General features: G+C 41.7%; 1 protein-coding gene across 3 annotated transcripts in view; it reads left to right on the forward strand.

The window, feature by feature from the left end:
• ITPR2 (inositol 1,4,5-trisphosphate receptor type 2) overlaps positions 1-24,782 on the forward strand; it is a gene marked incomplete at its 5' end in the record, with an annotated part of 263,069 nt that overhangs the window by 96,025 nt on the left and 142,262 nt on the right. For all 3 annotated transcript variants that reach the window (XM_084279428.1, XM_084279429.1, XM_084279430.1), the window contains 9 exons: positions 8,065-8,258; positions 11,044-11,176; positions 12,086-12,143; positions 13,642-13,807; positions 15,808-15,981; positions 20,581-20,670; positions 20,805-20,930; positions 22,079-22,201; positions 24,016-24,216. In XM_084279428.1, the coding sequence (XP_084135554.1) occupies positions 8,065-8,258; positions 11,044-11,176; positions 12,086-12,143; positions 13,642-13,807; positions 15,808-15,981; positions 20,581-20,670; positions 20,805-20,930; positions 22,079-22,201; positions 24,016-24,216 (1,265 nt within the window). The remainder of the gene's footprint in view (positions 1-8,064; positions 8,259-11,043; positions 11,177-12,085; positions 12,144-13,641; positions 13,808-15,807; positions 15,982-20,580; positions 20,671-20,804; positions 20,931-22,078; positions 22,202-24,015; positions 24,217-24,782) is intronic.

Consider the following 24,782-nt stretch of genomic DNA (forward strand, 5'->3'; position numbering starts at 1 on the left):
TGTAGCGGTGAGCTTGGAGACCAGCCTAAAGCTTCTTCAGAGCACTGGCAAAATGAAGTTTTGCCCATACCAGGGCTACAGCTGGCAAAAGATAATTTTCATGGGGAATAAGAAGACTGACTGAGGAGAGGACTGAGGAGGCTTTGGGACTTCATCAGGTGGATGAAGAAGGAGGCCTGGAGAGCTATGGTGAAAAGCGTTGGCATGGCAGGGAGGGACTAAGTGTGTTGGTGCCTGTGGGAAAGTAGGAGTAAGTGTTGTCAGTCAGGTGGAGGTGCTCTGGGTGGTGGTGGTAAGTAATGGGCTTCAGACTTTGAGAACTGAGGGGGCTCTGAGTGCGCGCATCTGCACAGTTGTCTTCCTCCTTTCCTCCTCAACAGCACTGAAGGCAGAGGAGGCTCACTGGGGGCAAGGCCAGACTACATTGTATTCCTACAGGAGGCTTGGCTAAGCCTTGAATCATCTCTGAATGAGTTGTGCACTGTGAGAGAAGATAGTTTGTTTTAATGGAGCTGCGGTGATGGTAGATAAGAGTTGATGCAGTGATCTTAATTTTAAAACATTAGGTATAGCTCAGTCATCTTTTATGCCTAGAGCTTTGCTTCCTTAGGGCCTAGCAGCAACTTTGACCAAGACTGGAAGAGGTAGCACCCTTGTCCCACCAGTTGAGGTGCTTGGGAAAGGACATGGAAACATTGCTTAGGATTGTTGCAGTCCTGTAGAATATTTTGGCAAGTGAGAGGAGGCTTATGCATAGTGGAATGGGTAAACCTCAGATAAAGTGCTTCTTGTAACTGCATACAGGTGGGACTGGTGTTGCTTCTTACCTGGGTATTCAATCCACAGCTGAATGTTACCAAAAGGTTTCCTTTGGGGATGATGGGGAAAGCAGGAGGAACTGAGGATGGGCCATCTTCTGAGTTTGTTGAGGAAAGATGGCTTTCAGAGGCTTCTGAATCTTCTGATATCTTTCCTGTTTGGAGCTGATGCATCCTGTGGGAATGCTCTGGCCTAGAAGTGGATAATTCCCAAATTTAGAAAAGAAGTAGTTTCAAAGAGGTGTGTGAGAGGGTCATAGGGCAGCTTATTCTGTGCAATCCTTCAGTGTTTGTTCGAGGAGTTAAGGGCTTGTGTCCTACTGCATTGGAAGTGAAGTGTTTTCTACAAGGCATTTGGAAGGAGTTGAAACAATCAGGTCCATCAGAAGTCCTAGTCAAAAGTATGCTCAAGTATGATGAGATCAGAGATTTGTCTCTCTAACTTCATAATTACACAGACAATGCAAGAAATGCCACATTTTTGCAAAACCTTTGACGTGTCTCCTGTCCCCTCCCCCCTTTCTTGTATAGGCAAAATTGAACAATGTATTGAGATTTTATGGACAGGTTAATGAAGGTTTTTGCAGCAATGGATGCCTGTCTTTTCTGGTCACAAAGTACCAGAGATCTTGAAGAATCCATCACATGGCAGCTCCTGTTTAGGTCCTTAGTTTCCAGAAGCATTGCGTGTCCAGCTTCTCCAGTCCCTGATGAGAGCTGTTGGGTATTTAAAATCCCTCTGGAAGTATAGGCACATTTTACATTTCTGAGTAGGAAGATGAGCACTGTGGAAAAACTGCACAAGATAAATGGCTGAGCAGTTTTGTGTCTTAGGAATCCATCTGTCCAATATCCGTGCTGAAGAAGGCTGAACAGTAATGTTATGAAGAGCAGACTCTCTTCCTTTGTGGCGCTAGGGACCAGATTAAGTGCATATAGCTGATTTTAAAATAAACAAGGTGGCAAGACAGTTCACAGAATTATAGGGGTTGGAAGGGACCTCAATGATCATCGGGTCCAACCCCCATGCCAAAGCAGGTTCCCTAGGACAGGTCGCACAGGGAGGCATCCAAGCAGGTCTTGAATATCTCCAGAGAAAGAGACTCCACAACCCCCCTGGGCAGCCTGTCCCAGGGCTCTGTCACCCTCACTGTGAAGAAGTTCTTCTGCATATTGGTGCGGAACTTCCTGTGCTCCAACTTGCAGCCATTGCTGACAGACCATTGAAAAGAGGCCATTTATGTGTCCCACACTACAGATATTTATAAACACTGATCAGATCCCCTCTCAGTCTTCTGTTCTCAAGGCTGAACAGCCCCAGTTCATTCAGCCTTTCCTCATAGGGTAGATGCTCCAGGCCCTTAATCATCTTCATAGCCCTCTGCTGGACTCTCTCCAGGAGATCCCTGTCTTTTTTATATTGGGGAGCCCAGAACTAGACACAATACTCCAGGTGGGGCCTTGGGGGTATCTGTGGAGTAGAGGGCTACTCACTGTAAGGGTGTCTGCCAGCCTTGAGGCTGGCTGTTGTGTATTCACATCCAGCTACCACAGGGTTCCCTGCTCTGTTTGTGAAATACCTAAAATGCTGTGGGTACTGGAGAGCAGACTGAGGATGCGGCGTAGCAATTGTCTGGGAACGATTTGAAGAAAAGGCATGAATTGCCAGCTGCCTTTGACAGTTGCTTTTCTTTCTGAATATGGTATTTTGTCACTTCCCATCCATACTGTATTACGTATCAGATTGTTGTTTACTTTTATACTCTGCTTTTAGAATTTTTGCAACCAGTAAATGACTTATCAAGAAAATATGTTTATGTAGAAAATGAAGTGTCAAATTATCCAGTGTTTCGATTACTTGGGCGGTTGTTATTTTTTTCCCATAATTGACTCCTCTGAAGAGTCTTTCTTCTCAGAGAGGCCGCTGTGTTGTCAATCGTGCCAAATTGTATGAGATTATGTGCTACAGTTTTGTGACAGAAACTGATATTCATTAGGAAGTTGTGATCACTGTAATAAAAAGTAATGAAAAGGAGATGCACAGTTGTCTTTTTCAAAACATGACAAGCATTCTCTTCTTTCCTCTTCTCTCAGTGCCTGTCAATCTGCAGCTCCTTTAAATTACCACTCGTGCATACGAGGATTGCAGTCTTCCATTGGCTAACCTTGTGAGACTGTACGTTCAACAGGAGGCCCATCACTTAGGGAAGGTTCTTGGCATCTGACCTGTCCTGGCAGAGGGAGGAGCAGAGAGGAAGAATTGGGAGAGGAAGGAAAAACTGGAAAAAGGAAAGAAGATTCATGGAGATTGCCTTGTGTTCTTTTTCTCTGTTGGTCAGTCAAAGCTCCGGGCACTCTTGCCGTGGGTTGCTGGTGAGAGAAGTGGTTGGTTGCACACACTGGCAGCTGCCAATATGGCAGTGACCATTCTCTCCCAGCCACGCTTTTCAGACATACATAAATACTAATACAGCGACCTCAAAGAGGACAACAAAAGATGGAGGTCAGCAGGTTGAGGGTGGCAGCACCATATGAAAGCAGAGCTCAGGCTTCTCTCCACTTACTTCTAGCAAAGTGGACACAAAAGTAATCAGGGTTCACATCTAGCCGCTATCTCTCTCCTGATTTAGCTTAGTTAGGTTGCTGAGGTGGTAAGTTAATTTTTCCTTGGGCATTGGTATTCAGGAAGCACTTTGGAGCTGTAACTAAGATCAGAACCCCGTTATTTTAGTCACTGTGTGCATATGTACTAAGAACTTAAATCTCTTTTATTGAGCCAGTGTATGTTGCCTTGCATTGTTGCAGACTTAGCTGACGTGCAGTCAGTCACTTTTTAAGCCGCAGTAACCTTTCTGCATGCCTTACCTCAGAGACTCATACCCTTTCCTGCTGAGATAACTGTATTAAAGCCAAGAGAACATAAAAGCATAGCAAGAAGAAACAACTTGCTGGCAAGGCTGCTGCTGGCCCCCGATGTTTGTGAGTGACAGATTGAAATCCATGCTGAACATGGTCTAGACTTCCAAGTCTGGACAGGTAACACTGAGCACTATGAGTGCTGATTACTGGGGGATCTCTTGGAGGAGAAGCTGCTGCCCACTTCTTGTGTACATGAATGATCCTCATGGCTTGTTTTGAAAAATGGGGCAGTTCCTACCAGTGTTGAGATGCTTTCAGCTGCTTCATTGCCTTGCATGAATGTGCTGGGTGACTGCTGTCTACTCCTAAGAGATAGTTACATTTCATCAGCACCCTACAAAACGTAGTTGTTAAAATACCTTTCCCAAAAATAATGCTGAATTGCTCCAGTTGCTGTATTATTTTCAATTGCTGAATGTTCTCCCCAAGCCTGCTCTAAGTTAATTCAAAGTAATAGTATCAGGCAGTTAAAAAGTTTTGAAGATGGGTTTACCCATGACACCTTGTCTCACTGACAGAGATCATACAGTATTGAGTCCCTACCCATTTCAACTGTAAATACTAAGCTGAATTGTGTAAACTTTTCTCTTGCTAAAATCCTTTCCTATCCATTAATGAAGTACAGTGTGACATGGAAGCGATAATATGTACCCCCAGAGTCCTCCTTTGCTTTCCTGCCTCTGTTTAGATCCTGAAATGTAGAGACAATGACTAATTCCTTGGTCACAGAGGGAGTTGAATCCCATCCCCTGTGGTGTCTGTACAGCACCACAGTGATAGCTGAGAAGTAAGCAGGATGTATGCTCTAGGCAAAATCCCACCTTACTTTCTCTCAGAACAAGGTCCACCCAAGACATTGTCTCACTCCTTGTCTAAAAGACACTACATTTTTTAACTTTATACCGAGTGGACTTGAAATCTTGAAGGGTGGGCAGGAACTTTTCAATATAAAGTGGAATTCTCCTCCCTCATTTGGGACAAACGGCAGTTGTCTCTAGTTTTTGAAAAGAATGTCTCTTGGACTTGTCTTAGTTTTAAGTAATTTAATTATCAGCTGGTAACCCTATTGACTCAAGTTGTTTTATAAAGAATGCCTGAGCTTTCCAAATAGCTCTGCCTCTATTTATATTCACCTCTCTACAACTGAGTGAAAAGAATTTGAAAACATGTTGTGAGAGAGCGGATGATGACTTTGCAGCTGAGATGTAGAGCAAGTTTATCACAGGCTATGAAGAGGCTGCACAACCTATAGGTCGTTGTGGGCTTATCAGTCAGCATTAAGGGTAGGATGATAGGAATGAGGTCATTTATTTCACAGTTTGAAGTTGAAGAAGATGCGAAAATTCAGTTTAACTGAAACTGCTACTTCACAGAATCACAGACTCATAGGGGTTGCAAGGGACCTCCAGAGATCATTGGGTCTAACCCCCCTGCCAAAGCAGGTTCCCTAGGACAGGTCGCACAGGGAGGCATCCAAGCAGGTCTTGAATATCTCCAGAGAAGGAGACTCCACACCCCCCTGGGCAGCCTGTCCCAGGGCTCTGTCACCCTCACTGTGAAGAAGTTCTTCCGCATGTTGGTGCAGAACTTCCTGTGCTCTAACTTGCAGCCATTGCCCCTTGTCCTGTCCCCACAGACCACTGAAAAGAGGCTGGCCATTTCCCTTTGTCTCCCACACTTCAGATATTTATAAACACTGATCAGATCCCCTCTCAGTCTTCTTTTCTCAAGGCTGAACAGCCCCAGTTCACTCAGCCTTTCAACCTTACTCGAAGGGTTGAAGGTCCTCCACTTAGTAGTCTAGCTTTGCATGGGTGTACTGAGTGATGGTCAATGTAAGTAAATGTTTAGCACACTGGGAGAAAGTGGGTGGGAAGGGGGAGAGAGAGAGAGATACCCATACTGTGTTATTCCCCAGCTGTTTGATTTGACTTGAAAGGAAAATGCATCATTTTCATTTTGCAGCAAGATGGTATTTGGAATTATTTTATTTGCTTTGTGCTGGTGTAGGCAGTTAGGAGAACTTTCTGTGCCTGTCTAACAAGAGGATCTAACCCTTAGTTTGACTTTCTAGCTTTTTTCCTAACATGCAAAGGCAGAAATACATTTTTCCCCTCCTTTGTAGGGTCTTGAAGTATTATTTTCAAAAGACCAATTCACAGTGATTGCACACCGGACTGGATGCTGAATGGGACCTCAAACATGACACTAATCTGCCTCATTCACTTTGAAAAGGCAAATTCTTTGTGTGTTTTCCTTTTAAAGTCAGGGTTGAAGGCATCCTCTTTCCCTGCATGCAGTACTTGAGCTCTGTGGATTGAAGAAAGAAGGGCATGAGAGGAGGATATTGCTAACAAAATAAAATGCAGCTTTGGCTTTTTACAGCAGATTATCTGGGAAGAGGGTCTCTTCAGTGTGAGTAAAGCTTGTCAGCTGCGTGGTGATTAAAGTGTTCTGAACGGCGTACGAGAACTGTTTGGGTTTTCCTCAGAAAAGCCACGTTTCCTCCATTCTTTTGTTTGCCCTTGGTGCAGTGTAGAACTTGGCACTCTTTCTGTGAAGAAGTGGTGTCATTGCCTTTCTTTCCTCCATCCATTCAGATCTGTGCCTTGCAAGAAAGGAAACTAATTCATGTAGGTAGGTAGCACGATACACTTGTTCCTTCTGCTCTCCACCTTTGGAAGAAGGTAGTGTTGGATTCACTGAGATGCTTTTCATATCAAAATTCACTATAAAGACCAACCAGACGGTATTGTTTCATAGATTTTTGTTGAACTGGCATCAGTGATAGGTACCATTACAGCTAGCCTGGACTGAAGGTTTTTGCACCAGCCAGCAGCTAAGCATTACACGGCTTCCCACCATGGGAAGCAGGAGACAATCAGAAGAGTGAAAGTGAGAAAACCTGTGGGTTGAGATAAAGACAGTTTAATAGGGAAAGCAAAAGCTGCCTGTGCAAGCAAAGCAAGGCAAGGAATTCATTCACCCCTTCCCATGGGTAGGCAGGTGTTCAGCCACCCCCCAAAACGCAGGGCTCCATCACACATGTAACAGTTACCTGGGAAGACAAATGTCACCACCCTGAATGTACCCCCATCCTCCTTCTTGCCCCAGCTTTGTAAGATGAACATGATGCCATATGGTGTGGAATATGCCTTTGGTCAGTGGGAGTCAGCTGTCCCAGCTGTGTCCCTCCAACTCCTTGTGCACCCCATGCCTGCTTTTTTGTGGGATGAGAAATGGAAGAGTCCTTGGCTCTGCAAGCACTGCTCAGCAGTAACTAAAACATCTCTGTGTTACCAACGCTTTCCAGAACAAACCTAAACCCCCCTAGTAGCTGCTGTGAAGAAAAGTAAATCTATTCCAGCCAAAACCAACACTGAATGTAAAATATTTCTTTCCTGCAGGTATAACTTACGAAGGGCACTGTGATTACAGATACTAGTTTGACCTTTAGGGCTTGACATTCTCTGGGACTTTTTTGAAGGGGGATGGTTGGCTAGTTGTGTGAGTTGGTTTTGGTTTGTGGCCTGTCATTTGGACCACAGCCTGAGATTTGATCAGATGTCCACAGCCTCAAATCTTTACTTTCTCTTAGTGTGACGTTTAAGATACTTGAATAGTCTCCTTCCAGCTTCTGCAGTGCTAAAAGCAACCTTACTGTCAAGCACATGTAGTGTGTCCAGTCTTCATGACGAAGACATTAGTGGCAGTAGACGTGGAAAATGAACTCCTCCTGTGTGTGTACACAGCAAGGTCAGCAATTGCATAAATTGCAGAAATAGAAGATACAAATGAAACACCAAGAAAAGTTTTCTATCAATAGACGTAGTCAAGGATTTCGATTATTTGCCTGGGGTACTGTACAATGTGGGATACATGACATTAGGTGTTCTTAAAAACAGGTTAAATTAAACCCTTTCAGAATGGTTTTAGATATAAGGTAATAGGCCTTCAGACAAAGGAATGGATTAGGTGAACTACTGAGATTCCTTTTGATCTGCTTCTTATGATTTCTTGAACATATTAACAGAGCTATGGAAAGCTTTTGGCATCTTTACCTTCTGTTGCCATGCAAGGAATAATCTTTTAGAAAATCAGCATTGAAAATTGTCCCCAACCTGTAATTTGAACAAATTCTTGTCCCCAAACCCTTGGGTAATTTGAATGAACTCCTTCTCCACAGTTTTGATCAGAAATAGAAAACTTTTTTTTCAGTGTGCCTGCTAAGACTGCACTGTGTGATGACATGGTTGTGTGTGTGATGTATAGCTTTGCAAGCAAGCAAGCGTTACTGATGGCAAATATGTATGTGTTTAATGAATAGGAAACAACGTTATGAGGACCATCCATGGTGTAGGAGAGATGATGACCCAAATGGTACTGAGCAGGGGATCTATATTTCCCATCAGTGCCCCTGATGTACAGCCAAGCATTCACCCCAGCAAGCAACCTAGCACTTCGGACAGTGAAGACGTGATCGTAATGGACACCAAATTGAAAATCATTGAGATTTTGCAGGTAATAACGATTGGTGGGGTATCACATGGCAGATGTTTCACAGTTATTTACTTAGTCACATAGTAGCAGCTTCTGTTATCTGTCTCCTTACTATTCACTGGGCTGTTCAGTGTAGAAATACGAGGAAGAATGCTTCTCTGCGTGAACAGCAGCACAGTTGTGATCCTCATTCTGTTACACCTACTGCACTGCCGAAAGAATTAGATGCTGTAGAAACTCACTATAACTGTGAAAAGACAGAACTTGTCCTTTAATCTCTAGTGTTTCCAGTCTCATTAACACCCATTTTACATTGGGGTAGATTATTTGACTTTAGTATTTGACTTTTACTTTGCTGCAGTTCGGTGAAGGGCAGAATTGGACCTAGGCCACTGAAGTCATGCAGGCCCATGCACTTTTGAAGTCCATTTCAAGTTTCCACTGTTAGATTGAGACTAGTCTGTGGGCTACTATGACTTTCTCCCAGCTGTATGACACTAAAATGCCTCCTGAGATAGAAATTTCACTTTGCGCCATTAGTGAGTTGAAGTGGCTCACATCAAATCCCAGTTCCTGCAATACTTATGCCCTGAAGGAATCTTTCAGTGTTCTATAAATTCTGCAGATCTGTTGGCACCATCGTCACTTTTGAAGGATTCCATTTGTTCTGACAGCTTATAAATGATTCAGATTACCTTAATTACTCATCATCTGAAAGACTATTGATAGCTAGTGCTCCTTTAGTTTATGGCTTTTGGTGGAGGACTGAGTGTTATGAAGTTACTTCACCTAAATAGTACCTTTCATGTGAATTGTTTCGCATTTTCATTTGTTTCTTGACTTGACTCTCTCTTCATACTGTCTTGCTTTACTGGTTGGTGCCTAGAAGGATCATTCCAGGGCACCAGCCTCGTCCTGTGCATTCACCTTGTCCTGTCCATTCACCTCATCCTGTGCATTCCCTGTTCGCTCACAGGCAAGAGAATCACGTTTTGTGTCAGCCTTTCCTTTTTTGCAGCATTTCCAAGAGCACATGGTATTGGAGAGCATTTAAACCTAATTTGATACTTAATCTGTGGCCTGGTAGTTAGGGTTTAGTCCCATGGTCAAATTACTGCAGATTGGCACGTTGTCGTATGTTGGGTGAATCACAGTAAATGTGCACATATATGACCTTAGTTCACAAGAAATACAAAATAATACAGTTCTGTTTAATGTGCAGTGAAGGATTAATTTAAATCATGTTATCTTTCATTACTGTGCTATTACCCTAAAAGTCAAGTTAAGAATATTTTAGACTTGCTGTATTACCATGCAAAGCTAGTACAGTAGTGATTAAAACTATTCTATTCTAAGAAATACATAAGTTTATGAGAATTTAATTCTCATTATATCCTCTTATTCCTTTAAATAAAGGTGTTTTTACTTAATGATTTCCATTCTGTCATCAGCCTGAATGAAACAGATGGCCTGATAGACTTAGTTGGCTATGTGTGGACTTGGGAAATTTTTACTTTTAAAATTTTTGTTTGTACAATCATAGGGTAAATTGATCACAAAACCAAAGTAAAGCTTCTAGGTTTTTTGTTTGTTTGTTTATTTGTATGTTGTTTGGGGGTTTTTTGTTAGAAGGTTGTAAAGAAAATATACGTTTTCTTAAATTGACATTTTATTTGCTTTTAGATGGTGTAGTCCTAGTTAGCCAATCAAATCCTCTTACAGTACTCTGGGTTTGGGAAGCTTGTCTGGGTTTGGTTAGAGATCAAAGAAACAGGTTGCCACCATTGGCTAAGTCATCACATGTCACCTGAGTCTTGGTAACTTAACATATGTGCTTCCATCCCCACTGATTATAGAATATGTTAAGTGATCTTAAATCTCCATCTCTGTACACTTACATTTACTGTGGGGAAGAAGCTCAGTTGATGAGCAGTCAGTTGGTGAAGTGTCAGATGTATATGTGTCAGTCCTTAAATTGGTAATAATGTCTCCAGCCCAGTTATTTTCCTCATTTTTTCCATATAAAAGCAGTGCTTCCAGGTTTGAATTAGGATTTTTGCAGTATGAATTTCTGATGACATGGCTGAGGAGCAAAAGGAACCAACAACTGGAAGAAAGCAGAGCATTGAGTGAGGGAGAATCTCTGCTACCATTACAGTGGTAGCTTCCAAAGCCAAAGGGTTTTTTGCCTCATGCTGGCAACACTGCTAGGAGCTCATGCTGTTTGCTCCTGATTTCCTCAGCTAATCACTACTAACATTAAAAAAAAACCAAAAGCAAACGTACAAGCAAACCACCCCAGAACACCCCCACCCACCACGCTTGTGCTTCACTTCACGGGAGCCTGGGGTCACTGTAACATCACTGCCCTTGGCTGTGAGACATCTGAGAGGGTGAGCCTCAAGCCTGTTGTCTTTACACTCAACAAGCCTGTTGTCTTTACACTCCACTTCTTATCTTCATGGGGCATTAGAGGTCCAGCAGAAATAAGAAATAATTGGGTTCAGCATGGGTTTGATTGTGCTGATGTGGCTCGCAGGCGGTGGGGACGAGGCAGCGTGCTGGAGCCCCCGGACAAATCCAGTCTGCCTCTTAGCATTCAGCAGTCGATAGGGTAGAGTTCAGTATGTCTCAGGATGGTTGGAGGGAAGAAGGAAATCAAAGAAAACTGATGAATGTAGTGTGTTCTTGCTTTGTAGTGGACATTCATACTTTAAATAATAATAATGCATCCCTGTAGGTTGCACCACAGAAAAATTCGAACCTGTGTTACCAAAGTCTTATTTTAAACTTTTCTTTCTTGTAGTTTATTCTCAGTGTTAGACTGGACTATAGAATATCCTACATGCTGTCTATTTATAAGAGGGAGTTTGGGGAAAACAATGAAAACGTTGATGGCTCTACGACAGCCCCGCCTGACACCCCAGGGACTGCCTCAGGTAAATGTCGGTATCGTATTGCCACGTAAAATAGATCTGTGTAGACTACCCCAAACAGTGAACTCCACTGCACCAGAAGGATGCATGCTGCTTAAAGTTGAAAAGCTTGTGGAAAAGTGAAAATCACAAGGGATCCCTTAAGAATAAGATTTTTGGTGGCCTTTCCTCCTTTAACAAAAACATGATTCCTTTTTCCATGATGAGAATTTATTCTCTTGTTTGCACTCTTCCCAAAACACTGTGCAGTGACAAATGCAGTGGGCAGCAGATCGTGAAAAAATTATTTGGGTTGGATGAGAAGAGATTTAAATGAGGTGAAGGTGGTATGGGAATGGAGTGGCTTTCCAGGGAGCGTTCCCATGCATGCAGAAGTGCTCCAAAGCCTGACAGCTGTCTGTGTGACCACCTGCAAGGAGGGGAGAATTGCTTTAATAGGAGGTGCTGTATATCAGGGGGGTGGCTAGCAGTACTGAAGTCTTTAGTAAGGTATATTAAAGCTATTCTAAAGAAAAATGATGATATGGTAAACGATGTGGTTTACGATAAATATTCTACAGTTCCTGTGTCTCATTTACCTGTTTTGTGGGCGTTGGCTTATCTAAAAAAATTGTAAGTTTCATATCCTCTGTCATTTATGGGTCACTGCTGGTGGCTTGCCTGCCCTCTAGCACCACAGGGTTCATCACTGCAATTTGGCTCTCCCTCAGTAATAGTAACACACAGCTTAACTCTGCCACTTGTCCTGTTTCTTCCCTATTACTCCTGCAGGTCATGAATTTTGCTTAGTTGAAGGCTGTGTTAAACCTTTACTTGATAGCCTCTACTTTAGGGAGGGACAGAGTTATTTTTTGCTGTGCAGATTAAACAATTATCACTGTCCTTTTAAAATTTACTTTTATTGCTTTACAGCAATTGTTCCTGATATAGATGAAATTGCAGCTCAAGCTGAAACCATGTTTGCTGGCAGGTATGTTATCTGACGTTTCATCTCTTTGCTCACATTGATATTTCTGCTGGACAATCTCTGTTTACTCCATGTGTTTTCATACCTCTTTCTCTTCCTTTGACTACTACTTACTTAGACAGAAAAGTGCCAGGAGAGACCTGGGTTTCAAATGAGCAGGCAGCCCAGTTGGCATGGCTGGCTGTGGGATGGGAAATTACTCCCCTTTTAGTCCTAAGAGTTGGTAGAGAGTTTTTGTCTCATCTCCAAAAGCAGATGGGGCATGGTGTACAGGTGCATTGGACAAAAAATACACTAATTATTTATTTTTCTGATATGTATCCTATGGGTGCTTTTAAAGAAAGACCTTTACTTGGTGTACCCTGTGTCTGCACTCCCAAATTACTTTTATCAGGAGGTTGCTCTTGACCTTCAGTATTTCTCATAGATTACATGACCAGTTGTCATTGCACCTTGTCTCTGAATTTAGGAAGAAAGTTATGCCAACAGTAATCTTTCATGAGTCCTCACATCAGCGGTGGAGCACTGGCCATGATCTTTGGGACCACCAGAGGCCTGTAGATCCCAAGTTTATGCTTGCAGATTTTTTGAAGCAGTTTCAGCTACTCCGTGATCAAGAAAAAAAAAAGCATGGAAAATATCCACACTGGAGAGTTATTACCATTATCACTATATTGGTTTAATGTTATGGGTATAGTTATAATTATACCAGTAAAAATGAATTCCATTTAGACAAGGCTGTAGACTTTAATTTTTTTTTCTTGGAGCTAGGGAGAAGAATCTGCGACACGGGTGTTCTGATCTTTCCTCTCTCTGTCCCTCATGCATTCTCAATCTCCACCAGTGAGAGCAATGCCTCCAGTCCTCTCCCTGAACTCCCAGAATGTAAAACAACACACAGCCCTTGGCATCTGCATCTTTAAACTGAACAGAGAGACTGAGTGGTTTCTTGGAAACATTATTTCTCCTTTGATATGTTAAGTGTAAATCTGCTTTCTGCCCTTCCAGATTATATATACGATTCCAGAAATACGCTGCTTTTGGCAACTTTTACTATTTTTGAGCTTTTTTTCTTAAATGAAATTTTAATAGCAGCTGAAAAGGGAAGAAGTGAAAAGGAAAGGGCCAAATTAGTCTCTGATGAAATGCTGTTTACTTCAATTAATTTGGATTTGGAATGAGCTCGGCATAACTTATCCAAGACATAAAGGAATGTTTTTGCAATATGGATTTTAATCACAATATTTGATGTGCTTCCTACATACTTACTGTCCTTCTGTAGTGTCCATTCTGCAGCAGCATCTCACTGGCAGATTGAAGTTTTAACACACAAAATACGTGAAAGTAATGCTCATAGTTTACATCCTGCACCATATTTGATTTGGTTTTAAGAGCTTGGTCAAATGAAGATTGTGTGTACAAGCATATTTATGTCAAAAGCTTTCACTTTTTCTCATTTATTTTACTTTATTTGGTCCCTTTTTCCCCATTTCCATTGCAGAAAGGAGAAGAATGCCGTCCAGCTTGATGATGAAGGGGGCAGAACTTTTTTACGGGTCCTCGTTCACCTCATCATGCATGACTACCCCCCTTTGCTCTCTGGTGCTCTGCACCTCCTGTTTAAGCACTTCAGCCAGAGAGCAGAAGTTCTGCAAGCATTTAAACAGGTAGGGATGGGCAGAGCTTTACTCCAGGAAACGGACCCTGTGGAAAGTCTTTCCAAAGGCTGCTTTATTTACCCAAATTGCTGTGTGTAGTATGACGGTTTTATTTCCTTAAGGATTCACATTAAGCAGAGGTTTTATGGGGTTTTATGGGTTTTTTTTCTCTTTTCACTAGTGTATATGGTAGTTGTGCACCCAGAAACAGTTATTTCTGGCATTGTGTTTATTACTAAAAGTGTAGGTCCATGGTGACAGCTGGGACACGCGCATCTCACAGCGAGACATCACGTAGCAGTCCCTCAGAGACAGAGCTGTTAGCTCATGTTTTGCAAGCAGTGTACCGGTGTCAGCAGTAAGACTTTCCTGTCTTTAAGGGTTACTTAGGCTGGTTATAAAGCTCTCTTGTTATTCATGTGGTGTTTCTAGTTCTAATTCAGGTGTCTCTGTGTTGTGCTCCACTGCGTGATACAGATACACCCAAGTAACAGGAAGGGATTAATAGCGCCAAGCCTGTTTTCAGCTTTTATTCTTCCTTCTTGATAAGGGTGCATGTGCAGGCTCCATGTGTCAGTGGATTAGGATGGGGAGATCTGATGTCATGGGGCTGGATGACAAGAGACATGCCTGTTACATAACCCTATATAACATATGTTGATAAGACCATCTGATGCTTATTTCAGGAGTTTGATAGCGCGTTGTCTCATCGTTATGTAAGATGGGGAGGTTTCTCATGTTTAAAAACAGATGAATGATAAAGCTGTTGTTTAATGTGTATTGCAGTGTAGCATAATGGCCTCCAACCAGATTGGTAAAGTTAGCTCAGGTTGGTTAGTTGCATAAATAGCTGTTGTTCCCACGTAAGCAAGGGTTGGGTAACTTAACGTGTTTTCATAAAGGAAGGAAAAGACTAATTGTCAAGTAACCAAATAAAGCTGTAGAGTACATGGGATATGAATGACTGTGGATGAGCAACATTCGTAACTAAAACAAGGGTTTATTAAGTGAAGAGAGAAGATGATGAAAACATTATATTACAAAACAGTGAATATTTGCCTGCAAGTAGTTTGGTTTGGTTTGGTTTTTTTAAAGAATGTCCTTATCAGTGGTCTTATCTGCCATGTGACCATAATCTTTTACATAAGTGTGATACCTTAATAGTGCTTATTGATTTACTGTAAAGATTGTGGTTAGGCTTTTTGTGTATTATCTACATTAATAATCTTGGGAGAACAAAGAGCATTACAAAGAAAGGAAGTGTATAGAACACACTAAATCAAGATCTGCAAGTTACAGTGGAAAAAACCCAAGAAACCAGATCAGTTTCAGCATTACAAAAAAAAAAAAAAAAAAAAAAAAAAGAAGAAGAAAAAAAGAAGAAGAAAAGTTGAATTAATCTCAGTAGAGTCAACCAGTCAGGTGGTGGGAAACGACATGAATCTTTGTAGCCATGAGCTCTACTCAAACAAGCTTTTCTCAGCTGGCCTAACAGTCTTGAAAATATGTTATTTTTCAATATTTGATTATGATGATGAGGATGATTGCTAAATTTGCTGGCCATTCTGACTTTCATTTGGATGTCCCTATTCCTTGTCATATCTTTCCCCCCTCCTCTTGTGAAATATGGTACTGATGGGATAAGCTATTCCTAAGTATATTGGTTTAGTACCACAAGGATCAAAATCATTGCATCAGAGCTAACTCTTCAAGAGCTTGTACAGCAACATTGTGTTTATGCTGAAAACATGCAGTGTATGAAAGAAGGCAAGAGAATATTGTGAACGTTATAACTATCCTGTTTTGGGCAACTGCAGTCTCTGGCTCTGATTAAGCTTTTTGATGAATGGTGGCTAAAATGCCTGCATGTGCCATGTTTCAGTTTCACAGGGTACATTCCATAAAGGACCTGAAAAAAGAAGCTTAGACTGGAAACTGTCAAGCAAATTACCCAGGCATAAGTGCTGGTGCTGCTGCCGTAATAGCTTCACAATTTTCTGTACTTCCAGGTTCAGTTGCTGGTGTCTAATCAAGATGTTGATAACTACAAGCAAATCAAGGCTGATCTTGATCAGCTGCGTCTGACAGTAGAAAAATCAGAGTTGTGGGTTGAGAAGAGCAGCAATTATGAGAGTGGAGAGGTGGGCGACAATCAAACCAAAGGGGGAGAAGAGCCAATAGAGGTGGGTTTGAAGCCTTTGCTTCTGCAATTGTTTCAATATTGATAGTTTGATGAACGAGGCCAAATTTGCGGTCGGGTTATTTAAAGTGACAAAGAGACAATGTGCAGTATTCAGGCTGCTGTCAGTGACTGTTCTTTTGTCACAGAGCTGCCTTCCTTTGTGGCTAGCGAGGAAACCACAGTGTATGTCATCACTCTCGGGCCAAGGAAGTAATCTATGCATCACATGTTGGCAGTTGTGTTGACTTTCTATAAGAGAGGAGGAGTAGGCACTACCTGTTCCTGCAGTTAGTGGAGAACACCACAATCAAATACGTATTTGCAAACATCAGGAGTAATTCTACTCTCTACCAAACATAAGACCGACCTAAGAATATTGAGATTTTGTAGGCAAACAAACCCGTTCTTGCTCTTGACATCTCACACTCTTGAGATACATCATGATCTGAGAAATTTTAGGGCTTGAATCTGGAACCACAAAGACCTGGTTTTTGCTTTGGGTTTTTTTAGCTTAATTTATAGTTTTAATTTATTTTTTCAGTGAAAGCTGAGGTCCTCATGTAGTCACCTAACTCCAGTGTGAATCTTTAAGAAAATGCAAAGTGTTGCAAGAGTGGCTATGGTTGAAGTTTGTGGCGTAGTAGTAGATAAAGCAGGCTTTCCCACCAATAGTTATTCCCACTTTTCCATTTTCGTCGGAGAAAGTGGGGAGAGATGAACTTTGATTTCTGACACAGAACTTTCCTTATTCTCTGCTGTGGTTGAGTGTCCCCTAATGGGAAGAAACTGGGCAAGGAAGTCACTGGAGAAGTTCAGTAGAAAGCCAAGTGGAGATGATACAGCATTGTGAAGCCAATGCACTGAGGAAAAGTAAGAGCCATTGAGATGACGCAGGATGTGTGCAGATAGCTGTGATGTACACTTGCTTTTTTTAGTGGCTTTTGGGGAAAAATCCAACACTTTAAGTGAGGACCCTAATTTCTTGGAACTGTGTACATCCTACTCTTTCTCTGATATAATTTAGCTGAGTTTAGTGGTGTCATAGTGGGGGAGAAATCTGGACTTGATGGGTTTCTTACTTCCCTCAAGCATAGCTCTGCTAGGATAGAAGATATTCTTTTATGTAGTTAATGAATGGAAAAGGTAATGAGGAAACAGGATGCAGAATTGCAGCAGCATATTTGCAATGTTTTTTAGCTTTAATACTTTTAAAATTGTAATTAAATCCTTTTTATTCCTATGGATAGCCCTGATAAAGAAACTCCAGGAAGAGGGGAAAAAACAATGTGCTTTAAACAGAAGCATCTCTAAATGGGACATTTTCAATGTTGGGTTTTTTCCCCATGAGGCATCTGTCAGTCTGTGTGGATTATCGGTGCTTTGGTAGATGCACAGTATGACCTCTGACAGGTCTGAGGGACTGTTATATCAGAACAGCAATATGTAATCTGCACAACTGCTTAGATCATCTGGTGATAATTCCATGAGAGTTGTGCCAGGTTATAATAGCTTGGAAACTTGTCCATTGTTTTTTCCAGTGCTAAATCATTCTTTAACAGTCAGGAAATGTTTTTACCTGGCAAAAACTACTTTAGATATTGAATACTCTCTTTGAGATCTTAAGACAGATGTAAGAGGTGAGGTGCTGGTCATAATTGACAATGTGTGAAGCAGGTGGCTAGCTTCAGGCAGATAAACATCCCAGTGAGATCTCATGCTTTCTTGGAATGGATGCTGGGTATTCAGTACGGGGCTGGATGAACCTCAAGGGAACATGCTTCCTTTGTCTCTGCTTAATGCTTAATTTTTCTCAAACAACATTAAAATGTCTGCAAGGGCTTAAATTACATTCCAGGACAGTCTTATGTTAAGCCCAAGTTTCTGTGCTCATCAAAGCACATTGAAAGATTGGCATCAGAGTTAAAAAAAAAAAACAAGTAGATTTCCTTTCCCCTAGGCTTCTAAGTATTTGGGGTAATTGTTTCAAACTTCTATCGTAAACAGGGAGGGGGCTAGACATTTACCTTTTTTTGTTTGGCTTTTTTGTTTGTTTGTTTTCAGTAATACAACTACAGAAATGGGATTTGTAAAAAAAAGGCCATCTTCTTTTAAATAAACTATCCGGAGTTCTCCACAGGAAAAACAACAAAGCTTACATCCATGCAGGATCATCTTGATAGGAACTGGAGATGTGAATTGTAGGAAAGAGTGCTTGGGAGTTAGGTCCGTTGTGAATTAGACACCACATGGGGTTAGGAAGGAAAACTGAAATTGAGATTACAAATCTGAGCTTTGCTTGAGAAGGGAAAAGCAGATAAAGTCTGTTTACTTTGGTGTTTCTAGGAAGGGTCCTATGAGTCTGTATAGGTACCACGGACTACAGCAAATGTGGTCTTTATAGTGGTCTTTATTGCTCTGTCAGCAGAGGATGCATTGGTGGTGTAGCACCAGCAACACAGCGCTGTGGCGTCCATAAAGCTTTTCACCCTCGCCTTCCGCGAGGTTTCAAGTGGTATAAACCTCCCTCTGCACCCCAAGTGCCTGCTCTTCCCTCGCTCTCCTCTTATGGTCTGGGGCAGTTTGTGTCATGTATAGATTGAGGTTGGAAACAGAAACTTCCGAGAGTGCCCCTGTTTCCCCTGGCAAGTAGCCACAGCCTGGGGAAGGGAAAACTCTGCCAGGGTGACGCTGCCTGGTGCCTTGCACGGCTCGCCGGCTGGACAGGGGCGAGGCTACTTCAGTGTCGGGGAGCTGCTAGGGCTGAAGGCTGGATTCTGGGCCTCCATTCGGGGCTAGAAAGAAAGGATTCAAAGGCTCATGCTGCAGTGTGATATCCTGGGAACTTTGTGAATAGAAGTAGTAGCCTGTTGCAGAAAATACCTTTTCCTAAAGGTGGTGTTCTCAGTTGAGAACCTTTCTCAGTGCGATCTCTCTGGCTCCCCATCCCCGATGGGAAAGTGCGATGGAGAGTATCTGTCATGGGGCACAGTAAGGCAAGATATGCAGCTGAGTGTCTCTGGTATCCCAGTGGTGTGATTATCTCTTGCTAACTACATCCCTGGCACACTCTTATGGGTTCAATAAACAGGTTGTTATTTTGTTAAAAGAAAGGATAGATTCAGCAGTTTAATGCTGATCAGCACTTCCAGATAAGACATATAGTTCACATGGATTATAAAACTACTTTGATTGAGGAAGAATGCTGATAAAAGTAACAGGTAAATTAATCTTGGTTAACCCACAGTCCCAGAACAGAGGAGAGTGGTTAATTATAGCAAAGAGCCTGAAATATCTTCCAAAGTATTGATTCCAACAGCTAGAGAGAAGGCAGCATGCATACTAACAAACCTAAACAAATAAAAATCCACTGTTGTTGCATAGATCAACATGACCATGTTCAACAGCGGTGCTGACACTGTTATAAACAGCTTCCATGGCCAAGTGGTGCAGCTGTTCTTGCCCCACTGAAAATTAAGTCCAGATGGGATTTATAGAACTCCTCATTTTCACCATCAGCTAAGAAAGTTCAGGGGGAGGTTTCAAGGTATAAACATTCAGATTGGCCTGCACGTGTTGTGTGTTAGCATAATTCCTTTTAAAACAGTAGGGAGTTTGAGGACATAATGACACTCAGAAGCGCACCTGTTTGGTTCTTTCTGATGCTGTTGCACTGGTTTACATCCCTGTGGTCACCCTGTGACGCCATCCTGAGATCCGTTACAGTTTTTCTACATGTTTAGTAATTTCAGCATCCAAAGTCCAATCTTTCAATTCTTTGTTTTTTCCAATTAAGGAAAAGGTTGCCATAGCTGGCAGCCTCAAAGAAACTCACTACTGCCAGTGCTGTAAGTGGCAGTATTTGTGTAGATGTTCAGCTGTGTTTTGGTTGAAATACACAGGGAAAGGTGCGTGGGTGTTGGCAGTTACTTACTGACTTGGTTTCTCTTATTTATCATACCCAGATGGGACTTCCTAGGAGCCAAGGCCCAGACTGTAGGGCGTCATGACTGGATGTTGCAGTTTAACATAAGGTCCTCACTTGTTTTTAAATCCTTTCCTGCATCATCCAGAAATAAGGACAGAAGTATCCTCTTCGCAGGAGGAACACAGCTAATTTTTATGTACTACTTGTTCCTGTACTACTGAGAACTCCACCCTACTTACCTCAGCTACAGAGGTCATCTGAAGTTCTTTCTCCAGACTTTTTAATGCTCACACACTCAGACTTTGTAATCTTTCCAGCTGTATTAGAGATTTTTGGAGCAAGTGGTGGCAACGCTTACGGTCCCTATTCCTTGGGAAATCTAGGCTGTGATTTAGGGATGCATTCTTTTTTAGGAGGATCAGAAACATGAAGATATAGAGTAATTGCCTCAAATCATGTTGGAGATTTGAAACAAAGGAAGAACTTGAATGTAAATCTTTCCACTCACTGGAATGGTGGATAAAGCATAAACAAGTCTTTTTCTTTTATTATCTGTGGTACATCTGTTCCCTATGAGCTGCTGTAAAATGTCTTCATTTGCTGTTATTAAATATAATTAGTCTATGTTGAGAAAATTGCAATAGTTATCCACTTGTTGTGTGTTCTTTTTTACAGGAGTCAAATATTTTGAGTCCAATACAGGATGGGACCAAAAAACCTCAGATTGACAGCAATAAAAGCAATAACTACACTATTGTTAAAGAGGTCAGTTTATCTGCTAAGAAACTTGAAGTACTTGTTTGATAAGTAGATTTAGTAATTATTTTGAAAGAATGTGGGTTTTTTGAGAGATGACTTTTTTTGCTTGCATGCTTATTTATTTGTTTGTTTATTTATAGATCCTGATTCGACTCAGCAAACTTTGTGTTCAGAATAAAAAATGTCGGAATCAACAGCAACGATTGCTGAAAAATATGGGCGCCCACTTGGTAGTCTTGGACCTTCTGCAGATCCCTTATGAAAAGGTTATTCTCATAATTTTTGTGGTAAAAAGAATGAACTCAATAAAGGGAAAGGCCCCAAAGGGCCCACAAATCAACATGATTTTTTTTTTCTAACTAATTCTGTCAACTATGATACAAACATGAAATAATGATGCCACTTTCTGTCTTAAGAATAATGGGTTTGGGCCTCAGTTTAAATATGGCTGCCTGTGTACATCAGGTTTTATTGAGAACTTAATATTTACTACCTCAGGCACCTGGATGTCACCGTGCTGTCATCCCATTCCTGAAACAGGCAAACCTTAAGTCTGCAGTCCCTGCACAGTAAGAAATACTGATGCAATGGAGCACCTGGCAGGGTATCTAAATTCTGCTGTTGGGTAGGGATGAGTGCTGTCACAGATATGTAAGATGGACAAAAAGCTTTCAAGTCTGAAATATTTTTTGGTTTTGATGGTAGAAGCTTCTAACCTAGTTCCACTTTTTCCACAATTTTTTCAGTGTGAGTTAGTGGCATTTTTTCAGTGTGAGTTAGTGGCATTGGGCATACAAGTGAATGATCTAGACGGTCTTTTAAAGAGCACATCTTTCTAGATCTTAAAGGAAGCATTAGGAGCAGATAAAACCTCCTCTGGGCTACATTTTCCTGAGTTGCATACTGACGTTATGAGCTAGACACTGGGTTCAGCTGTCTTCAGAAGAACAGTGCTTGTCTGTATAGATGGTTCATCAAATCACAGTTAGAATTCTGTATGAGGGGACTGTAAAGTGGGAGTGAAACCAAATGTATATTTGGGGGGGAGTAGGTGTCTACACAAAAGCCAAAGCTCTTTAAAAGCTTAGGATCAACACAGGCTAGAGAGCTTTTTTTTTGTTGAAAATCAAGCCACTTCGGACTTTTCTAAAGTAGGAAATTATAACTGTGCATGAGGAAATCTTACTTTTGAGTTTGTGCTCTTACCTGTGATTCCCTGTGGTCAAGTTAATTCAGAGTAAGGTACAGCCACTGCTGGACTCTGAAGGAAACTAGATCAGTTGCTTTGGCCAGAGGGAGAATTCCTGCTCTATAAAAGCTCAGAATATTTTTTTTTCCTGTCTGAATTAATGTTGTGAGGTTTTAACAAATTTGTTTATGTATGCCCAGCTGATTTAATTTGTCTTTTCTGCAGAGCGATGAAAAAATGAATGAAGTTATGAATCTAGCCCACACTTTTCTTCAGAATTTCTGTAGAGGAAATCCTCAGAATCAAGTTCTCCTCCACAAGAACCTCAACTTGTTCTTAACTCCAGGGGTAAGCATTTCCTTTTAAGGAGAATATTATAGCTGGAAGTAAATTTGAACTTGCTGAAAAATGACAGTACTAGATTATGGCCTCTGCCTTCCCTTTCCTGTCTTTGTCTTTTTTTCCTTATTGTCTCTTTTTTCTCTCTCCCCTCTCTTCCTTTTCCCCTCTCTCCCTGTCCTCCCCTTACTTCCCCCCCTCCTTCCTTTCTTTTCTCCCTCTCTGTTTATGTAATTTTTTAAATGATGCCATTTTAAAAATGGAAAACAGTATTACCTGTGGGGTTTCCTGGAAGTATCAATGAACATGTGTCACATCATGTTTAGCTTGACTTTCATCCCAATTGACTCACTGATGGGCTGTAAGTCAAGGCAGGAGACAGACTACGCTGTCACGAAGCTTGTGTGGCAGCAGGATCAGACCTGTACATTTTTGTTGATGATGCTTCTTCCATTTGATTCAACTAATCTAGAATTTGACTGTTTATTAGATCATTGCCTTTACAATGCATGTCTCTGTCATGGCCCCTTTGCACATATGTGTGTGTGTGTGTGTATTTACAGATATACTCATATAGAATGACACCATGCTCAGTGGCAGATCTGCTGAGAAAAATACGTTTTTTTCATAGAACAGTAGAATATCCTGAGTTTGAAGGGCCCCATGAGGATCATCAGGTCAAACTCCTGGCTTCACACAGGGCCAGCCAAGTCAGAGCATGGGATTGAGGGCATCGTCCAGATGCTTCTTGAACTCAGCCAAGCTCAGTGCTGTGACCACTTCCCCAGGGAGCCTGTGCCAGTGCCAAACCACCCTCTCAGTAAAAAAACCTCTTCCTAACCTACAACCTCTTTTATTCGAAAGATTGTATTAGGATTGTAGACCCCTGACCTGCATACATTAGGAAGCGTTTGCTCTGTTATTTTTTTACTTATGCTTTTTTGGTGAAGCTAGTGACCACAGTGGGGACTAGCACCCAGACTCCATCCTATCCAACATCAACACTTAACTTGAGTGCCAACTACAGAGCCTGCTAGCACTTGTGTTTGTTCTTTTGAAGGTGATCTTCTGATCATCCCAGATATTGTGCTTTTGTTCACATTATGGAGCAAACTTGATGTGGATACCTTTCAGGTGACACTAAACAGAAAGGTATACTCTAGGATCATACCTGACTCTCATGAGCCTTTAGTCCAAGGGACCAAGGTAGAGGGCCTTTGAAGCAAAAGCTCCCAGAATGCATAAAGTCGTGTTTCTGGGTCCTCAGCAGCATCCCTTTCTTGCTACAGCTCTGTTCCTCTTGTACTGTGCTACTTGCCAATAGAAACAGCCATAGGGGCCCTCTGTAGTTAAATGCAGAAAGAGATATTCTCTCAGAGTGATCACACTGTACGTGCAATGATTAACCTTGGTCAGCCACAGAGGGAGCCAGAGGCAGCTAATCATCTGATTTGGTTGCCTCACTGCAAAGTTTGATGGTGAGCAGGATGCATGTGGTCTCAGTTGTATATTGAAGTCCTTGTAGAATACTCTAGCACTGTAGGGTGTGCATGTGTGGGCTGTCCTCTTCCATATGGGCACAGATTTTGCTTGTGTCCAATTTTAGGACAATTTGTATTCATAGGAAAGTGTGGAGAAGTCCCACCATAAATGAAAAACAGGCCCTCGGGTCATCACTTAGTCGCTGGGCTGGTGCGCATTGAACTTCTGCAGCTTCCCTTTAGCAATGCACCTTTCTCTACTTGAGAGTCCCACAAATCTTGCAATCTGAAACCAAAAACCTGCTCTCCTGATAAGGCTGTTTTGATTTTAATCTCTTTTAGCTCCTGGAAGCCGAAACCATGCGGCATATCTTCATGAATAATTACCTTCTGTGTAACGAAATCAGCGAGAGGGTGGTGCAGCACTTCGTACACTGCATCGAGACCCACGGCCGCCACGTGGAATACCTGCGCTTCCTCCAGACCATTGTGAAAGCAGATGGCAAGTATGTCAAGAAGTGCCAGGACATGGTAATGACAGAGGTAAGCAAAGGGTTCATATGTTCACCATGCTCCTGTGGGATCTTTTTAACACACTAGTGTTTTGAGGCTGCTTTTCCTGCTCTTGATACCAATGGGATTTAATGGCATCATCGCTTTAGAATCTTAACTGGTATCACAAATAATGAATATTTTAGCAGACGTTTTTGGGAGTTTAATCTAATTTTGTAAGGCCATCTGTATAACTACTAGAAAGAAAACATGAGTGTTAACATGGTGATAGAGATGTCTATTTGTAGATGATGTAGCATGGAAATCTCAGTGTTACATAAACCTTCATTTTCCTGTACTGTGATTTAAGATCCCATTTAGACACCAACCTTGCCATATTGTGGTGTGGTTTTGCCATATAATAAGCTCTGGCCTCTATGGATTGTTTTAAAGAGTATTGTAGAGCAATTTCATAGTGTGTAACCATGTAACAATCCTAGGTAGCAATTTCTGCTTTTGTTTCTTTTGCTCAGGAGCATTTCTGTTAGTAGAGCTACTCTAGCTTTAACTAGCTAGATTTGAAGTCTGACCCAGTAAATTCCACAGAGTAGCTTGTG

Source organism: Gallinula chloropus (genome assembly GCF_964237585.1).
Source record: "Gallinula chloropus genome assembly, chromosome: 1".
NCBI lineage: Eukaryota > Metazoa > Chordata > Aves > Gruiformes > Rallidae > Gallinula > Gallinula chloropus.